Source organism: Rhipicephalus sanguineus, chromosome 9 (assembly GCF_013339695.2).
Source record: "Rhipicephalus sanguineus isolate Rsan-2018 chromosome 9, BIME_Rsan_1.4, whole genome shotgun sequence".
In the NCBI taxonomy this organism is placed as follows: Eukaryota; Metazoa; Arthropoda; class Arachnida; order Ixodida; family Ixodidae; genus Rhipicephalus; species Rhipicephalus sanguineus.
In genome coordinates, this window is record NC_051184.2 from 152,504,977 (window position 1) to 152,521,946 (window position 16,970).

The 16,970-nt window shown below is 49.3% G+C and overlaps 1 protein-coding gene across 1 annotated transcript in view; it reads left to right on the forward strand.

Annotated features, from left to right (window-relative positions):
- LOC119405928 (adhesion G protein-coupled receptor L1) overlaps nt 1-15,375 on the forward strand; it is a 215,663-nt gene extending 200,288 nt beyond the window's left edge. Inside the window, exons 20-21 of the mRNA XM_049419326.1 lie at nt 10,435-10,516; nt 11,251-15,375. Of these exons, the coding sequence (XP_049275283.1) occupies nt 10,435-10,516; nt 11,251-11,885 (717 nt within the window). The 3' untranslated portion in view covers nt 11,886-15,375. The remainder of the gene's footprint in view (nt 1-10,434; nt 10,517-11,250) is intronic.
- Nucleotides 15,376-16,970: the final 1,595 nt, after the last annotated feature.

Sequence of the window (16,970 nt, forward strand, 5' to 3'; positions counted from 1 at the left end):
CAAAATTTATGTAGCTTATGAAGCAATGCATGTCTCATCAAATGGGAAGGTTGCCCGTCAGCGGCGTCAACACGAGTGATGCAAAAAATAATCGTCACGTGATGGTGTCACCATATGACGTCATCATGACGTCACAGATCGCCAAAATAGTAGCGTCATTATGACGTCACATGTGACGTCACGTGATGACGTATCCACACGTCATGGTCGCTTTGCATTGCCTCCGTGATCGGTCACGGAGGCCGTGTAAAACCGCGTTAGGCGCAGAACGCTTTTGGAGGGGGGCGCGGGAGGATCAGTACATCGACTAACAAGAAGAAGATGGCTTTCGCCTTCTAGTCATCTGTACTGAATGCATAAGGGACCCTGTGCGTTTTTTTTTTTAATTTAACGTATCTAAACAATGACTTGAGCATCTGCAGCCGATTTTGTGGACGCTGAGCACGGGGCCGACGATCAAGAGGTCGCATTGGAGGGTTCTGAGATGGCATCGAACGTGGTAAAAGGTAGCGCTTTTACCATCCTGTGGCAGATAAGCATCATTTGCCGGCGGAAGGCGCGCGCGAGCCATCGTCTCAGTGTGCGCTGTCTGCTACTCACCGAACATCGCAGGCCCGACGCAGTAACAAAAGTCTTCGTCGCGGAAGTGCTTGTTGCACACAAGACTCGTAGCTGATGGCTACTTGCCGGTTCTTAGCTTTACAACCCATGCTTCACGCTGTTTCTTGTCCCGCGGTTACCAGTGCAGGCTGACATTGAGCTCCTTTGCCTAAGCGCGGCACTGCGGCACTGAGCGGGAGAGCCCCATGTTTGTCGCCTTCGGAGGCAGCCACTCTATTACAATGGTTTCAATTGAGTAGAAAATGAGAGAAAACTTCCGAATTTGAACAGACCGCAGCGCATGTGGGACTTGAAACTCGTTTTCAAATCACGCGGCAGTGCGCCACAAGCAGCCGACGCGGCCGCTGAGACCACGTGATCCTGCCAAGCACGTCACGCCGACGGTGGCGCCGGCGTTTCCAGTGGTGGGCCTCGAGGCCAATAGGCAGCGTGGTTCACGGCCACCTGGATCGGGGCGCGCGGCGGTGTTGCTCCGGCCGTCCCATTCGGACGGAGGAGGCGTAATTGCAGAAAGGGGCGTGACCACTCCTTTCGCCGCACCGCGGCGCGCGCCTACTACCCCTCCATTCCTTTGCGCTCTATGCGGGAAGGTTTGCGGCGCATAGCGGCGCCTTGAAGATATCGCTGTAGAGTAACCGTGGGTTAGCATAGCACTTCCACCACGTTCACAAAAAGCACATAAAAGGATGGATGGCGGCTATCGCTATATTCTTTATTTTTTGTGTGTGTGCGCCAGTCCTTGTCGTGATGATGGTGACCAAAGCGAAAACACCCGTGAGTCACTTTTAAGAAAATTGTTTTGGTGTTCTTAAGTGCAGCATATCAGTAAGAAGTATACATGCGAAGGAAAGCACGAGATTTATTAAAAACTCCTTTTTTTTCTGAGTGCTTCCAGAATAGCGGAAACGATCCGAAGGTTGGTTCCGCTGCTTAAAGGAGGTTGGCGTATTTCCCTTGGGATGCTGCGGCCTTGAGTGCGCGAGCTTTACCTGCTGGAAGGAATGCCACTTTGGCGTCGAGGCAACGTAATATTCCTTGGTGTTGACTTACAGTAAGGCACGCAGCAGTACGGCACGTTTCTGAAAAACACGGTAAATTACACACGGAATCCCAACGCAGACTAAAAAACAAATTACTTGCCTGAAATCAACGTGGTATGACAATGTGAAAATGCATATGAAAACATATATGCTAGACGCAGAAAGCCTTATCAGCAGCCGCTCAGCCAACGAACCGGTAGATTAGTTCGAATCTTAAAGGGCAAACCGCATGCACGCAATAATGGAGGTGGAAATTGGGGGACCCTTAAGCTTCGCCTTTAAGAGTTAAATGCGACAGCGATATCTGCGCGCATACACAGACGCACACGAACGTACACACACACACCGCCGCCGACACCGGAATTACTGCGAAACGGGTTCTTCCATGCTGTCGCGCTAAAACGACAAGCGATACCAAAACGAAAGTGGCCATTGCGCGACCGACCCTTAGCTAATTCGCAGGCGACAAGCGCGCGCTCATCGCTTTCGCGTTCAAATTCGCCTACATGCGGCCTGCGCTTAAATAAGAACGTCTCATTCACCTCACTGTCGTATCGTGGGAACTTCACAATGCAAAAAGACGTGCCCACCAAAATGTTGCCTACCATCGGCAAGGTGAAAACGTCTACAGCATTATCATCACCGCAATTTAGTTTTCCAGCAACGACCGCAGAAGATAGCTATGCAGTGCAGACGACGACGAAATGTATTTCCTTTAGAAAGAAGCATGGCGCGCTCCGGTCCAGGCGGCCGTGGGAGAAACGAGCGCCAAAATAAAGAATGAGAAGCACGGCAAATCACGTACTCGGCACAATACATGTGTCATATGGCACTTATGTAGCGGCCGTGGTCATGGGATATATGAACGCGCCGCGCCATACGAAGTCGCCTAAGCACGCTGCTTGGCTCTATCTCGACGGTAATATGCTACAGAGAACAACACACACTGTGTAAAGCCCGATTAACAATACATAACAGTGTACCTTGATTCCAGTCACCACGTGCACAATGTCCAGTGTGCATTTTTGCAAACACATCTGCGGCTGTCTACGGCGCGGCGAGCGCGGCATCATCCGCAAGGGGGTAGGAGAAGAGCGCCGCGTTGCGGCGCGCGGCTGAACTACCTCAATTACATTTTTTCAAAGGGGCGCGCGCCGAATGGGACGGCCGGAGCAACACCGCCGCGCGCCCCGATCCAGGTGGCCGTGCGTGGTTGGAGCGCATTCTGGCTCAGATGAGAGCCCGCGGCAGGCGAGAAACAGGGGCTTTGTCCGGATTAGGCTTGCGACATATACATGAGTCGCGTACACTGCGCGTACTTTGTAATCGGGACGAAACAGTCCAGCCTGACGGGAAGTACAGTAATACCTCGGTGATACGAATCTCGCGGGATCACCAAAAATATTCGTATTATCCGAAGTTCGCATCACCAGAAAGTATGAAAAATCATCATGCGACAAAAGAAAGCTGGCGTACGACAAAAGTCAAGAGACGAACTTTCGTCGAACTCTCGACTAAAGCTGGCGTACATTTCCATTTATTTTCTTTCACGGTCGCAGAAAAGTCACGAACAGCTCCGAATGATCGCCAGTGAAGTTTTTAGACGTCAAAAATTATACCTACACTCGTAAATATACGGCCCGTGCGCGCGTGTGTAATTATTGAACCAGGTGCGTTCGTGGAGGACCAACTCGCCCGATCTGCAATGCATCTGTGACCCTCGACAGCTAGTGGCCCCTTCCAAACCTTGGTATGCTTTTCTGCATGACACTAGAGTACTGAGGCGAAAGTGACTTAAGGAGCGCTTTGATGCGGTTGATGTAGGCCAGAAAATTTCCCAACAGCGGTCCTACGTTATTATTTTATTATCGCGGTGGTGTTGGTGATGTTTTTCGAGAGATTTACGGCCGTGCCCGCCAAATTGCGTCCCCAACAGTCGTGCATGTTGCCCTTGTGAGGCCTAGCTCCTTCGCGAAGACCGTCCTTGTTTTCTTTCGATCCTCGTCCACCTTTCATAGGGTGTCTGATGCACGAGGACATTGTTTGCATGGAGGACATGGCGTGTAATCTAAACGCCAAGGCACACGGAGGTTCATTAGGGCCTCCAAGATTGGCGCACACAATCTTGGAGGCTACGACGCGTCCCTGAATGTTTATTCTGATCACTGTGTGAGAAAAGATTTGTTTCACACCGTGATTTTGACCAATTGGCGGCGCGACGCGCATGCCCGCGCTTGCGTTTCTGCGCCCCCACCTGATTGGCGTGTCTTCCGCGACAGCGCGGACAGCACCTCTTCCTACCTGCGCGGTAGCTTACGTTCGTATGAAACGTCGCGGGGTGCAAATCTGTTCGAAACAACCGTACTCCATTACATTGAAGGCCAATGGGCCTTGGCCGGGGCCAAAGAAATATTCGTATGAATATTTCGAAATTCGAAACCCCGAAATTCGTATGAGCCGGGATCGTACACCGAGGTTTCACTGTATAACTTCGGCCGATGCGGCAGTCTGTATCGGCTTGTCACTCGGGGCCATTCGGCGGCTGAGCCGTGCTCGTTGCATAAGTAGCCCTGAATGTCCTTGAAACGCACAATCGAGTCATTCGTCAACAGGCTGTAACAAAGAATCTCGAAGGCACGTCCCCATAAAAGTTGCTCCGAGTTGTACGTGATTGTAGTCTGAGAAAAAGCGTAAGCCGTGCGGCCCGTGCCTATAGTCTGGCCTAGGTATCTGCGGCCCACTTTAGCGCGGCTGCGCGCTGAAATAAAACACGCGGCATCTGACGCCGGAGCTGCTATTCCAAAATGCAGCGCGGCTCTCTTTCGGCCACCGTGCTGGCGTGCAGTTCAAGCAGGGGCCTATAGAAGAGAGCAAAACGCTCGTTGGCTACCCGACCTCTACTTACGGGGTCCAAATTTTCCGATATCGTGGCGTCGCTGGCTCAACGTATATGACCTGTCACACCCGAAAGTTGTAGGCACATCCACGCTTTGTGCTGATTTCCATATGTGTAAGAAGCTTAGCGGTGTTCTAATATTTCGAATCGCAAAAGTGCCTCGTGAATCGAATCGGATACCGAATTATTCTAATCCGATATTCGCAGATCCCTAGTATTTTTAATATTATTTGTATGTACAATGTGGTTTTTCGTTCTTAAAAAATTACGTGCAGCGCTTAGTGTTCGCGCACAAGCCTGGCATTTTGTACCCCTTAGCAATGCAAGGGCGACTGTGGTTGCTGACTGCATTTTTGATGTACATCAGCTGTACAAGCTGATGTACAGCTGATGTACATCAGCTTGTCTGATGACTGTGCGACACCGTTGCGGTCGCAATTTTGAGAGCTTGCATAGCTCGGGATGGAAATTGTGGCACCGAAGAACCGGTTGTGAGAACGAAAGGTCGAATCGCTGGGATAGTGTAGGCGCGACCGAGGGCGTGTTCTTAACTGTAAACTTTTGCACTGCTGTTTTGTAGACGAGGAAAATGCGTTTTCTCTTTTGTGCAGGAAAGTGTTGGCAACCAGAGGGAAGAATAGTGTTAATACGAAAGTTTCGTTTAGGCGTGCGCTACGGTGCTTGGATGTGGCTCCACTTTGAGAGATTGCGCCTGCGTTTCGCTGCCTGGGCAATACAACTGAAGCGCGTCTCATTCATTAGGCGCGTTTCTGGAAGCGGGCAGCTGGGCTTCCGGTTTTCGCATTCCCATTAGTGGAGCAGCAGCGTCTCAGGTGCTCCTTGCCTCCGGGAGCTGTTGGGAGAGAAAAACGGAAGCATCCTCGTCTTTCCTCTGTTTTATTATTACTGCGGCGCTTCAGCCCACTCCTTAACGGCACACGGTTCTTAGTGATTTCACATGCCTCGCCGTTGCCTTCACGACTGCAGTTTTTCTGCAGTTTGCGTGAGTTGCCTTCTGCCGTGCCCATTACGAGAATCATTACAGAGGCCGGTTTCTTTGTTGGCCCTTCTAGTCCATACCTGTCGTGATGTTTTGATATAAACAAGGATAGATCGTAATCTTTTCTAGACACAACATTAATTAGAATTACGGTGCCAAAAAATGAATTTTTGGCACTAACAGCGTTTCGTGGACTATTTTCAGCAATATTAATCTCTGGGGATAATTAGAAAATGGACATCAGTGCATTACACACAAATATGACAAGAAGCCAAAGCAAGAAGAGCCGAAGAAGTTCAGTACTCGTCCGTCACAGAACTTCTCCAAATAGCTTGCCCCACATAAAAACAGCTTTTTTTTTTTTCGAGGTAGAACATGTGGGACGTATATGTATGCGCAACGTATGCGGAACAATCTTGGGAACTGAGCAAGAACCAAGCCCTTCCCGGCCCGGTTTGCGGGCAGGCCCGAGCCCGTGCAGGGCTCTAATAGCCAGTGGAGCCTTGGAAGAAGGGCCCCGCCTGCAGTGAACAACTTTTTTTTAAAATTAATAAATGTTGTGTCTCTCTCTCAAATAGCGAAACTCACGTATCACGAGCTCTTGTACGCAGGGGCAGCGGCTCCTTCTGAGAAGTTATACGAACGTACATTTCCGCAGTCGGCACTTACGCGCGCCGTGGTGCGGTATACAGTGGCTCTATGTTAGCCATAGTCAGTATTTAATTGCTTTTATACAAGGAGACTAGCTACCCTTTAACTAAACAACCTTTACTCTTCAGTAATCACGCCGTTGTTAAGCTTAATGTCGAATGCGTGCACCTAGGTTATGCGCAATGCCCACTAATTCGCGAGTGAAATGTCTCCCTAAAAATAGAAAAGATAATGCGGTTGCGCTTCTCTTTTGCGAACATCCGTGCGTAGTGGCACTTCCCCTGAAGAGATTGTGCAGTACCTATTAAAAACATGGCTGATCCCTCCGTCATAGGAATCGGTATAACACGAAAGTGAAACGTGTCTTCACAGAAGTAGTGCTTATGATATATGAGAGCTTGTACAATGTCTATTCGTGTTTGGCAGCTATAGCACCGTTTGACGTGGATGCACCCATGTTGACAGCATGTCTCTATCGCGACGACTAGCGCCCATGATCATGATAAAACCGTTGAGGTAGCTGACGGTGTGAACATATATTTGGACACAGCGAATCGTGAATCGCGCGTAAGGATGATATCAACAAGCTCATAATCAACACTGGTACCCGGTATGCACTTCTTCAAAGCGTCGTCAATTAAGGAGAGAAACGGCACAGTGTGCGCTTTCTAGTAATGGGTAGCCGACGCCTGTGCTCATGCATACATAACACACACTGCACTTCAGCAACGCGGGCGGTAGAGGTTCGTAGCCTGAGCCGCAAACGCGTGCGTCCCGCTGGCCTCTGTCTCGCAGGCGCTGCTCTCGCTCCACCAAGGCACGACATTCGCCCGTCGAAATCGCGTCCTTTCTGCAACGCATATTGCAGCAGTTTTGTTAGTCGGTGCTCTCGCATTTGAAGCAGTCGGCGGCAGAGAAATCCCGTTCGTGCACGTGGAAGCTGCACTACTCCGATGAGCCGACGCACGCTAACACGAATCCAAAGGCAAAGAACGTAACTGCGTCAAGGGTGCCTCGGCGACGCCAGCGCGGCCAGTCTACCTCTCTGGTATCGAGACGCTTTAACCATGACCTCCGATATCACGTGCAATCTCGGAGTAAGCGCTAGTAAGTGTCGATCGTGAAGCATTACTTCTTTCCACCTCTCACAGACGGCGGCACCGCCCCGCTCCGCCCGCCGCGAAAGAGAATGTGTGAAAGATATAAGGCGCGTTCGCGCCGTGCCTACCATCTCCCGAGTTGGCTTAGTCGGTAGAGCGTCGGGCGCTTGCCGTCGCGGCCGCAACGTCGTGGGTTCGATTCCCAGCGGGGTATCTTTTTCTTGGTTTTTTTCTTTCTCACCCGTTGGCGTCCATTTTATCAACGTCATATCCGTGACGGATGTACTTGGTGGACCCCGGCATAAAACACTTTCGTGTTAAAAATTGTATGCCTCAGTGAAAAAGCTGATCTTCAGAAGGTTTCTTTATAATTGGTAGGATATTATTGTCACGCCGGGACACAACTTGGCTTGTTTGTGATCAAATATTACACAGAGCACGAACATGAGTGCAGCAGACAAAGACAGAGGGCGAAAAAGTGAGTGCCATGTGCATCCATACTGCCTCGTGTACCTGTAATTGATGACCTCACTATTCATTATGAACCCTTCCATGTTCGACCGCTTTTGATCTGTTTCGGTCTACTGCCTGCCGCTTATTTCTTTTGCACGATGCTTTGCAAGAATCGTCTGTTCAACCTTTCCGGTGGAACACAAGCATTATCTATATATGTCAGTGCTTCAGCAATTTATTTTGCGTGCACGAGGTCTTTTCTTTTTTTTTTGCAATGCATTGCGAATTATTAAACTTCAAATGATACAAGAACTGTTGGTTGTAATACTTTATTGGAATCAAAACAGTAACATCTATTATGTCAACGTAAAAATATACATTTTCGTCTACTGTACAGAACCTTTGCTCAATAGTGAACACATGAAAAAACCGCCAGGCCTTCGCGGAACACGCAGCGCATTCACAGCGAAAGCTGGAAGAACGGCCTTTCTAGAGCCCGTTCTAAGCTCTCTTGCGGAAACTAATACAAGTATACATGCAAGGTATCCACTACGCCACAAATCATAATTTTCTGAAGTAGGGAAGCGCCCACTATGCCATTATTATTAGTTAAGCGAGGTACCCGCTGCTACACATCTGTAAGGCATTATGTGCACTTTGCTGATGCTGCATGTGGCTGATGGCGATGAAGAATTTCGGTTGAGCACTTTGTAGTGGATGGGAAGCTTTCAACCACACGCTCTTTGCGCAGTCAGCGTTGTGTGACGCCTGGTTTTTATTTTACTCTTCTACGACGCTATATTACATATCTTAACGCGATTCCTTGCCCGACATGACTCCTGTGTAGGGTCCTTTTGCAAAGGAGTTTGAAGCACCGGCGTGGCTCTGTGGTAGAATGCTCGACTGCCACGCAGATGCAGTCGAGCATTCCATGCGATCCATGATATCCCATGCGATCGTAGATGTTTTTTACTTATTTCATTTTGCTTATTTCGCGCGATAGTGGTTGCGGACACCGGCGGCGGCAGCGGACAACTACCCCACTGCCGTTGTGGTCTAATAACTGCTTTCGCTGTAAAACAACATACACAGCGCACCCTGAGCACTCATTTACAACAGTAAAATAATATGAAAGTAGTGTTGAAAAATTAATCGCAATGCACGACACATGGACTTCGCAATGCCAGTGTGTAAGAATAAATCCAAAGAGATGGCATGCACGGGGAACTCGGTGTCTGCTTACACAGGCAGCACCGGCTTTATCTTCTAACGAAGCAAGAATTTAGCTAGTCGACACCGCAGCGACTCCGTTTTATGCCTCTTTTGTGCTTCCTTAATAGTGCACAACGCCCGCTCTGCATTCCTGTTGGACTACGGATAATAAGGGGCAGTTGTTATGTCACAGACATGGTTATCCCGAAACGACGTCACTGTCACCGCACTGGTAAATTGGGGTCCATCATCGGACACGACTGTGTGAGGCAGGCCGAAACGAGCAAAGATACTCCGAAGAACTTCCACTGTGATATCAACCGGAGATTCGAACCTGCGACCCCTCGCTGCGTGGCGCGATGCGTTTAGCCGCTCGGCCACCACGCATACATCCTCTAGCATACTATCGGCGAGGTATTTATATGCACGATTTAGTGTTGGTGGTACGCACGTTTCGGAGGTTTGCTGACATACAGTTTAAACGGCATCGCACCGCCGTGTGGCCGTGTTTCGTCGCGCCGCATGCATGGATAGTGGAGCCGGAGAGCGTCCGCACCTTGGCTTTTCTTGCGGCACGGTTTAGGTCTCAACCGAGAAGCGAGGCGAAGCTAGCGAGTGGGAAGGCGATACGAACACGGTCCGATTACGCCAGCGCGTTCTACTTTTGAAAGCCAAGCTCAAGCGCTTTCCAAGATTTTTTCCCCTCCTTCGCGCATGCGTCGTAAGGCTTCTTTCCTCGTACGCGCATTCGTCGTAAGGTTCCGCCGCTCGGGGACGCATGTACAGCCGTCCCGTTTAGAGTTGCCGCCTTAAGAAAGCCGCCCCTAATTCTTTTTCTTTTCTGGCTGCAAACAGGATTTTCTGTAAACAAGATTTTGTTTTGTACGTTGCGGCGTGCCGCATCTAGGATGTTTATATCCAGTACTTTACTGAGAATGTACCTGTGAACATAATCGCGTGCACTTATAATTATGTGCATGTCAGCTGTTTTCGTCGCGACAGGTTGACGAAGCATGTTTCGCCGTCACTTCATCGATTGAGTGACAGCCGGAGATATGACTCGACGAACTTTACAGCTTCTCCAATTCGGGGAGGCGGAAGACTAAAAGAAGCTTTGAGACAAGCTGTTATATGGTTGAAAGGCTAAAAGAACCTCTTAACTCTCTCATGGGATGCAGGAGTGGAACAGGCACTTTACTCTTCTTTTGCCAGGAGGCATGAACAGTACCTTTCACTCTTCCTCGTCTGTAGAGAGAGTAGAATGAGATCCGCAGGAGTAGCGATGCTCTTTAGCTCTTACTGCATGAGTTACAGGTCTTAGAGTGTAGACGGTGAAGGCATCCAAGATTTCAGGTGTTTTTGACTGCCAAATGTTCGTTCTTTTGCAGCTAGTTTATATCAGAAATGGGGATTCTAACGTGACTTTTTTTGCGCTTTTCTTTCTCCCCTCTCTTTGCATAGTCTACCCCGCAATCATGGAGCTCTCTGAAGGAGCACGAGTCGTCCGAGGTCACACAAGACACAAGGAACCGTGCCACACAAGGTGAGAGCTCGCGTCTTGACCCACGAGCATGCGCAGACAGCTCAAGGCTTAGCCTGTCGCTGCTCACTTCTGTCATTAGAGCATAGCGCTGCGCTCGCATAATTGTAATCTGTTGCTGCCAGGTTGGCCAAAAGTAGATCACCCGCGAAACATGAGCGCCAGGTTTTGCAACACGCCTGTCCAGATACGTGGTTCCAATTCGTCCTTACCTCGGGTAAGCGGTACTAAATTTGGTTTGACGGCAAATTCGGACTCTCAGTTTTGTTTAGCAAACTTCAATAGAACGGCATCTTCATCTAGCTATGGTGCGGCGTAGGTGCGCATACTAAGTGCTCTTTGGCTCATGCCACATATGCTAGGTTTCCTATGGTGCACATCACACCCTAACCTATTCCGACCGCTTTTCTGTCTACACTGTCCTCGCGTGCATACAGGGCAATTCTCTCGGAGTTATTTAATGGTATCTCCCTGACTTACAGCTTCGATTGAAACGTGCATTTGTTGACATATAGTTGTAATTGAAACAGCTTAACGCCAACAATAAGCAAAAAAATTTGTAACTTCCAGTGGCCTTTATTCCGAGATACGCGCTATTCTTTTCAATTCATTTCAATGTGCTGGCGTTCTTGCTGAACTAGTGGCTCGCAATGTCTATGACTGCGTTTCGGGTGCTGTGGTGAACGCTGCACGGAAGTGGCTCTCGCATGTTACCTTAGAACACTTTCTTCGCACAGGTCTCCCATCTATAGCCACGGTGACGAGCAATTACCCGTGTGAAGAGCACCCGCTTCGTAGCTGGATCTGCAACGCCTGGCCTCCGCAGGCAGCGCAGCCCCCGCCCGACTGCCTGCCTTACACTCAGTGGCCGCCAAACAACCCGCGGAGCAGTGATGACGCCTCTTGGAAGCCACCGGACCCTTATTCGCGCAACGACCACGTATACGAGACCATCGACGAAGACCAGCACCATTCGCAGTCGTGTGACGGCTGGCGCACGCAACCGCACCAGGTGGGGCGTTGCAAGCAGGGCGGCAGCTACCGGTCTCTTGGCCGGCCAGCTATGCTCAACAACAGCATGGTGGCCCCGGCACCGGACCGGACCATCCTGGGATCTCTGACGGCGGCCTTGGCCTCGTCTCCTAGGGCGCGCCATCTGCCAATCATCGGAGACTCTTGCCAGCAGGTTGCCTACTCTGGCATCAAGAGCCCCTCGGACTCCGAGAGGTCTTCGAGCTCGCTCATGGAAGAAGACAGGACGGAGTCTTCGGCCACTCTGGCGCTAGAAGACAGGGCCCGTGGCGTCTGGTCCCCACAAACGTCGCACAACAGTACGGATGCGTTCGTGCGTGAAGGAGTCGAACACTTTTAACTAGAGACGCACATATTATTTCTACGTGATCAGAACTGCTGCTCACAGTTCTGGTGGCTGTCGCAAGGGTGTCCACTAAATTACCTTGCGTTTCGGGTACGGCGCTCAATGTGGGGACTCGGCTGCGTTTGTGAAAAGTGCTCTTGACTCCAGCGTTTTCTGGCGAACGTTCTGGAAGTGCACGCCGATGTGGAATCTCGCACGCATTAGGTGACCGCCATAAGCAGGGAAAGAGTGGAGCAGCGAGTGTCTCGTCTAATGGACCACGAAACTGCTGTGTCTGTGTGTGTGCGCGCGTGGGAATCTCCTTGTTGATCTTGAAGAGGACATCTATGTGTGCACAAATATTTATTGTAAAAAGTGGAAGGGATGCGATGCGAGTCATTAATGACATTTTGTTTCATGCTCATAGTGGAACCATTGTCTCCCGTGACTTTGTTCGATGGCCTGCTGAATAGAAAAATGTGTTGTGTTCTCCAGACGTTTGCCAGTGAGGTAAATCTGCATATCAATGACGTTGCTGCCCTTTTGGTGTAAGCTGTGACTGTTTTCAAGTGGACTGAGTGTGAACGTTAGTGGTGCGCAATTCTGGTGTGGTTCACTACTCCATGTGCGTCGAGCGCCATCTATTTTCTGTGTCGCTGGTTACGTTTTCATGTGTGTGATTATCTGTCGGTGCATCTTCTCGGTGTCACTTGTCGCCAGGATTCTCGACGCATCTGGAAATCGAGCTTACGCCATGCGCCGTAGGTAACGCAAACGTGGTGTGCCCCTGTCAAGTACTGCTTTCTCATCACGGGTAGAAATCGCCTAGCCTTGCTAAGATTCCTGCGCATGCATGTTTCTTTCTCTGGACAGTTCAGGTTTAATGTGAGATTGGCGCCGCGTGGGTTCTTAAAGATTCATACTTTACATCGCGTTAAACCATGCACACTATGGGCAACGCGAATATTTTGTGTTACCTACGGGGCATTGCAGAAATACTGCCCGCCGAGTGGCTGCAGATTCACCATATCAAAACTGGCAGTTCATTCTCTTTGCAAGAAGTACTCATTATGCCGTTCTTGACGTCGGCACCCTGACACGTGTAAGCGAAGTGCGGCCAAGAATTTTCATTTTTGTATGTGTAATAACTATAGGTGTAACCTTTCTATTAGCGTGACACTACCCGTGTCGAGGAGCTGACTTATTTGACGCTTCCTCGCGTGTGAATGAAGTGCCGAGATAATTGGTTTGCGTGACGCTGTGCATTTTCAAACGCAATGTGTTAATTTTTATTAATTTAAAGCGTCTCGCCTACTGGCATTCTCAAGAGGGCGCAGTATTGATTCGCGTTGCTCATTCGCTATCACGATTTGTTTCCCCGAAATTTTAAGTTCTGTCGCTGGTTTGAGCGCAGAAATGAAGGCGAAATTTCCCAGCATGCTCGGTGCGTGGAACTCGCCCTATGTCGCACCATTGTATTATGAAAGTAGAGCGGACGTTCCTTCGTCCACGAAAAGACTGGAAGACAGGACGAGTACGTTAGAAGGTCATTAAAGTTCATCAACTCGACAACTGTCATTGTACATTAATCGGCGGTAGGAGGAAAAAACTGAATTAAGGGATGTATAATAGAGTTATGCAGGCTTCACGCATTCAAGCACACTTGCTTGGAGCAACGCGAATGCATGACCGAATATACGAAGATTTCATCGTGCTGCGCCCTCGCTAGGTGAGACCGACGCTCCGCTCGAAGTCGCTAGTCAAGTGTATGTACGCATTTTTAAGCTTCTGGACAACAGGTTACGACGTTTTGTTTTTCACCGTATATGAAATGAGGGACATTTTTGACGTCGTGGCGTGAACTTCGAAGAGTGTTTTGTTCATCGGACGAGTCATTTTAGTTTCGATGAGGCTTTGATGGTGCTTGGCGTCTCATCATGGTTTGAGTCGGGAAGGTACATTGACTTTAATACTCACCTGCTTGCATATTGCTTAACTCCAGACAGCCTCCAGAGAGAAAAATACTCAAGCGAATCTCGAACATGTCGAACTTGTTGTGATCGAATACTGCCTATTAAAGATGTGAGGTGTAATGACATTTATAGCCTTGCTACCAATGCTCACGTAGCTTATACCGGATACATTATTAAGGCTGCTAAATTCGTAGTTTATTGGCATTAAACCATAAAAAGCCATGAATTACGCCTAAAAAATTACGCCTGCAAGGTGTATATATATACGGCGAAATGGCATAGAAGAAACGTTTCACACGGCACCGTAATGAATGTGTAATATTCGTTTGTTAAACTGTCGCAGGATTTTAGCGCAAGTGAAGAAAAAAAGTTTGCTGTTTTAACTCCTTCATTGAGCGTAATAAGTTCTGATTCGGTTGCAGCCGAATACGAAAACAGCATTTGTCAGCGTCCGTCGGGCTACCTCAAATAGCTGTGCGCAGTTAGCTGAATTTGATTAATGGCCTACTTAATGCCAACAGAAGCTACCACTGCTGTTCAAGCCTGGCTGAGCCCATGCACTGCCGCGTAGTCTTTTTTTTTTTTTTTCCACTGACGTAATGAAGACGATACCCTTTGAAGAATGTGCTATTGGCGATTGGTCACTTATTCTGTGTACGAGCCATCGTCGCGATGCCTCGCAACAGTCTTCTGGCACAGCATTATGTGATGTTTTTTCAACTCGACCTATCCCGGTTTAGATCGGGTTCGCAATTATGGTTGCTTTGGCGGGCCCGCAACTTAACGCTTAGAATACGAAGAGCGCGTAACATTTAGCGATTCAATTCAGTGCGCTGCTCAATTGGGATATTTTTTTCAGTTTTTTTTTTCTTCTTGCGTTTATAGTATTTGATCCAAAGAATGTGAGCAGCTGAATAACGAAAAAAAAAAACAAATAAAAGGAAGATTGTAACTCTACTTGCTTGATTTTAGCCATTCATGCGTCACAACAAAATTTTGATGTGGTCTGCGCAACCTTTTGTGGCGCACATTTGCTTCAAAATTTTGTTGTGATGTTTACAAGGCCCTGGAACTTGAGTCAGGCCTCTGTTCTTCCAGATATGCGATATGTTACTTAAGCCCATGTTCACCTCGAAAGTGTTTATTCCGCGTGGTCATGTGGGAGTGAAGGGCCAAACATCGTCTGCATCGAAGTATTTACTAACTTTTTTTATTGTTTGTTTCAATTGAGTATTTCAGGACGATGACGGGCTTTTGACTGTCTTGTAACATTAATGTTGTTGTTTTTTTACCAAGGAAATGTGCGAATGAACGCCCTTTGTGATCCCTTCCTTCACGACGGATCTGCAAGCGTTGCCTGCAGTGGTGTTTTTTTTTTTATTGTGCGTGCGTGTATATCTGTGAGTACGTCTCGTTACGCGGTGTGAGGTGTATTGTTGTTCTAAGTGGTGTGTATTTGTTTTTCTTCTCAAATGTTACGACGGAACTGATCTACAAGCTTAGATAATTAAGTCAATAAAAGAGAACAAAAACATTCACTTCTGTGTTTTCTGAACGCACTGTGCTGAGACTGTTTATCCTCGTTCTGCCGCAGCTTGAACTCCGCAAGAGGCGCTGTCAGGTATGAATGCCGTAAACGAGTGCTGGGACAATAATTTCGCATCTTGTTTTACGCGATAGCGTTAAAGAGCTCGTTTCGCAGAAATTGCGGTGTCGGCGCCGTTACTTGTGTGCGAGAAAAAATTACACCATCTCCCGCTAAAGGGGACCATGAGGCGATGCGAAGCCAGAGCACTTGCACGATCGCGTTCCATTGGCGGTCGCTGGGCATGCTGCCGACCTCGCGTCGTGGAACGCGAAGAGGAACACTACGCGCGTCGTGTCTTCCTTCTAGCCTGGCCGTTATTTCTCTCAGGGCGTGCGGGGAACGCGGTCGACAGGCGCGCGAGAGAGAGGCAGCGTAGGAGAGGAGAGCGAGGGGGAGGGGACGCGCATGAGCTGGCCCTCATCGCGGCGCTGCGCAGGAGAGAATTTCGGCATGGCGAGCCCGACTTTCATGAGGAGCCAACCGAACAAGCGCTGGACTGAACGCGCGCAGCGCTCTACCACTTGAATGAGAGGAGACTAGAGGAGGAGAGTAGCGTATGCGCCGTGAGAGCAGAAGCGGGAATGCAGGAGAAGCACAGGCAGGTGCTGGTAGAGAAGTGGAGAGAGTAACGCGCAGCTGTTGGAGAGAGGGAAGGAGGAGAGTTGCGCATGCGTAGTGTGAGTGCGGACTACTATGCCGCGTGACATACCCCCGAGCAAGAGATACTTCCCATCTAAAATCAGCGTTGTCCGTGAGCGAAAATTTGAGATAGACGCAAATAAATAAATAATAAAAAGAACTTGGGTTTGAGTGGGCAATCGAACCCAAGACTTCCTGGGTGCCAAGCAGGTGTTCCACCACAGAACGACGCCACTGCTTGAAACTGTTTCGGAAAAAAGAAAGCCCTATACGAATGTCATGTAGCGCGTCAGCGGAGAGAGAGGTAAAACTTTGTTGCATGAAGAGACTTGACTTCGTAGTTAATCCCGTGTGGAGCCCTCCCGTAGAGCCCCACTGGCCGCGGCGGCTCGCCAGGCCTAGTTTAGGGTCACTAGTTGGTCACCAGTGCCAGCTCGGAAAGCCGTGCTTCCCAAGACCGTGTGCTAGCCGTGAATGCACCAACCTAGATACTGCTTGGGCTGGCCGCTCTTTACACTGGTAAGTAACGTGTGTAAATGTGGTCACTGCACCAAGGGCATGGCCCTGTTGTGCATAACTGGGGAAAAAGCGCGTCTAGTCTTCATGTGTGTGTCTGTGTGTTCGTTTGGAGGCGGCATCAATCTCTGGCTTGTTGTTTGGCTGCTTAAGTTGGGATGCGGATGGGCGTACTTCCTTCTTGTAAGGCGTTGATCTTCCAACGTCTGCCTGCTCGTTGTGCTTTGTTCTTCATGGTGGCCTGTGAGGTGCTCCAAGGAAGGCCCTGCAGCTCAGTCCGCGAGCTACGCAGTTTGCCTCCACGTTCCCCCTCAGGCCTGCATGCCCTGGGCACCAGGCATCGCCATGTACTCCCGTCAGCGTGGGCCCCAATATGTTAGTGGC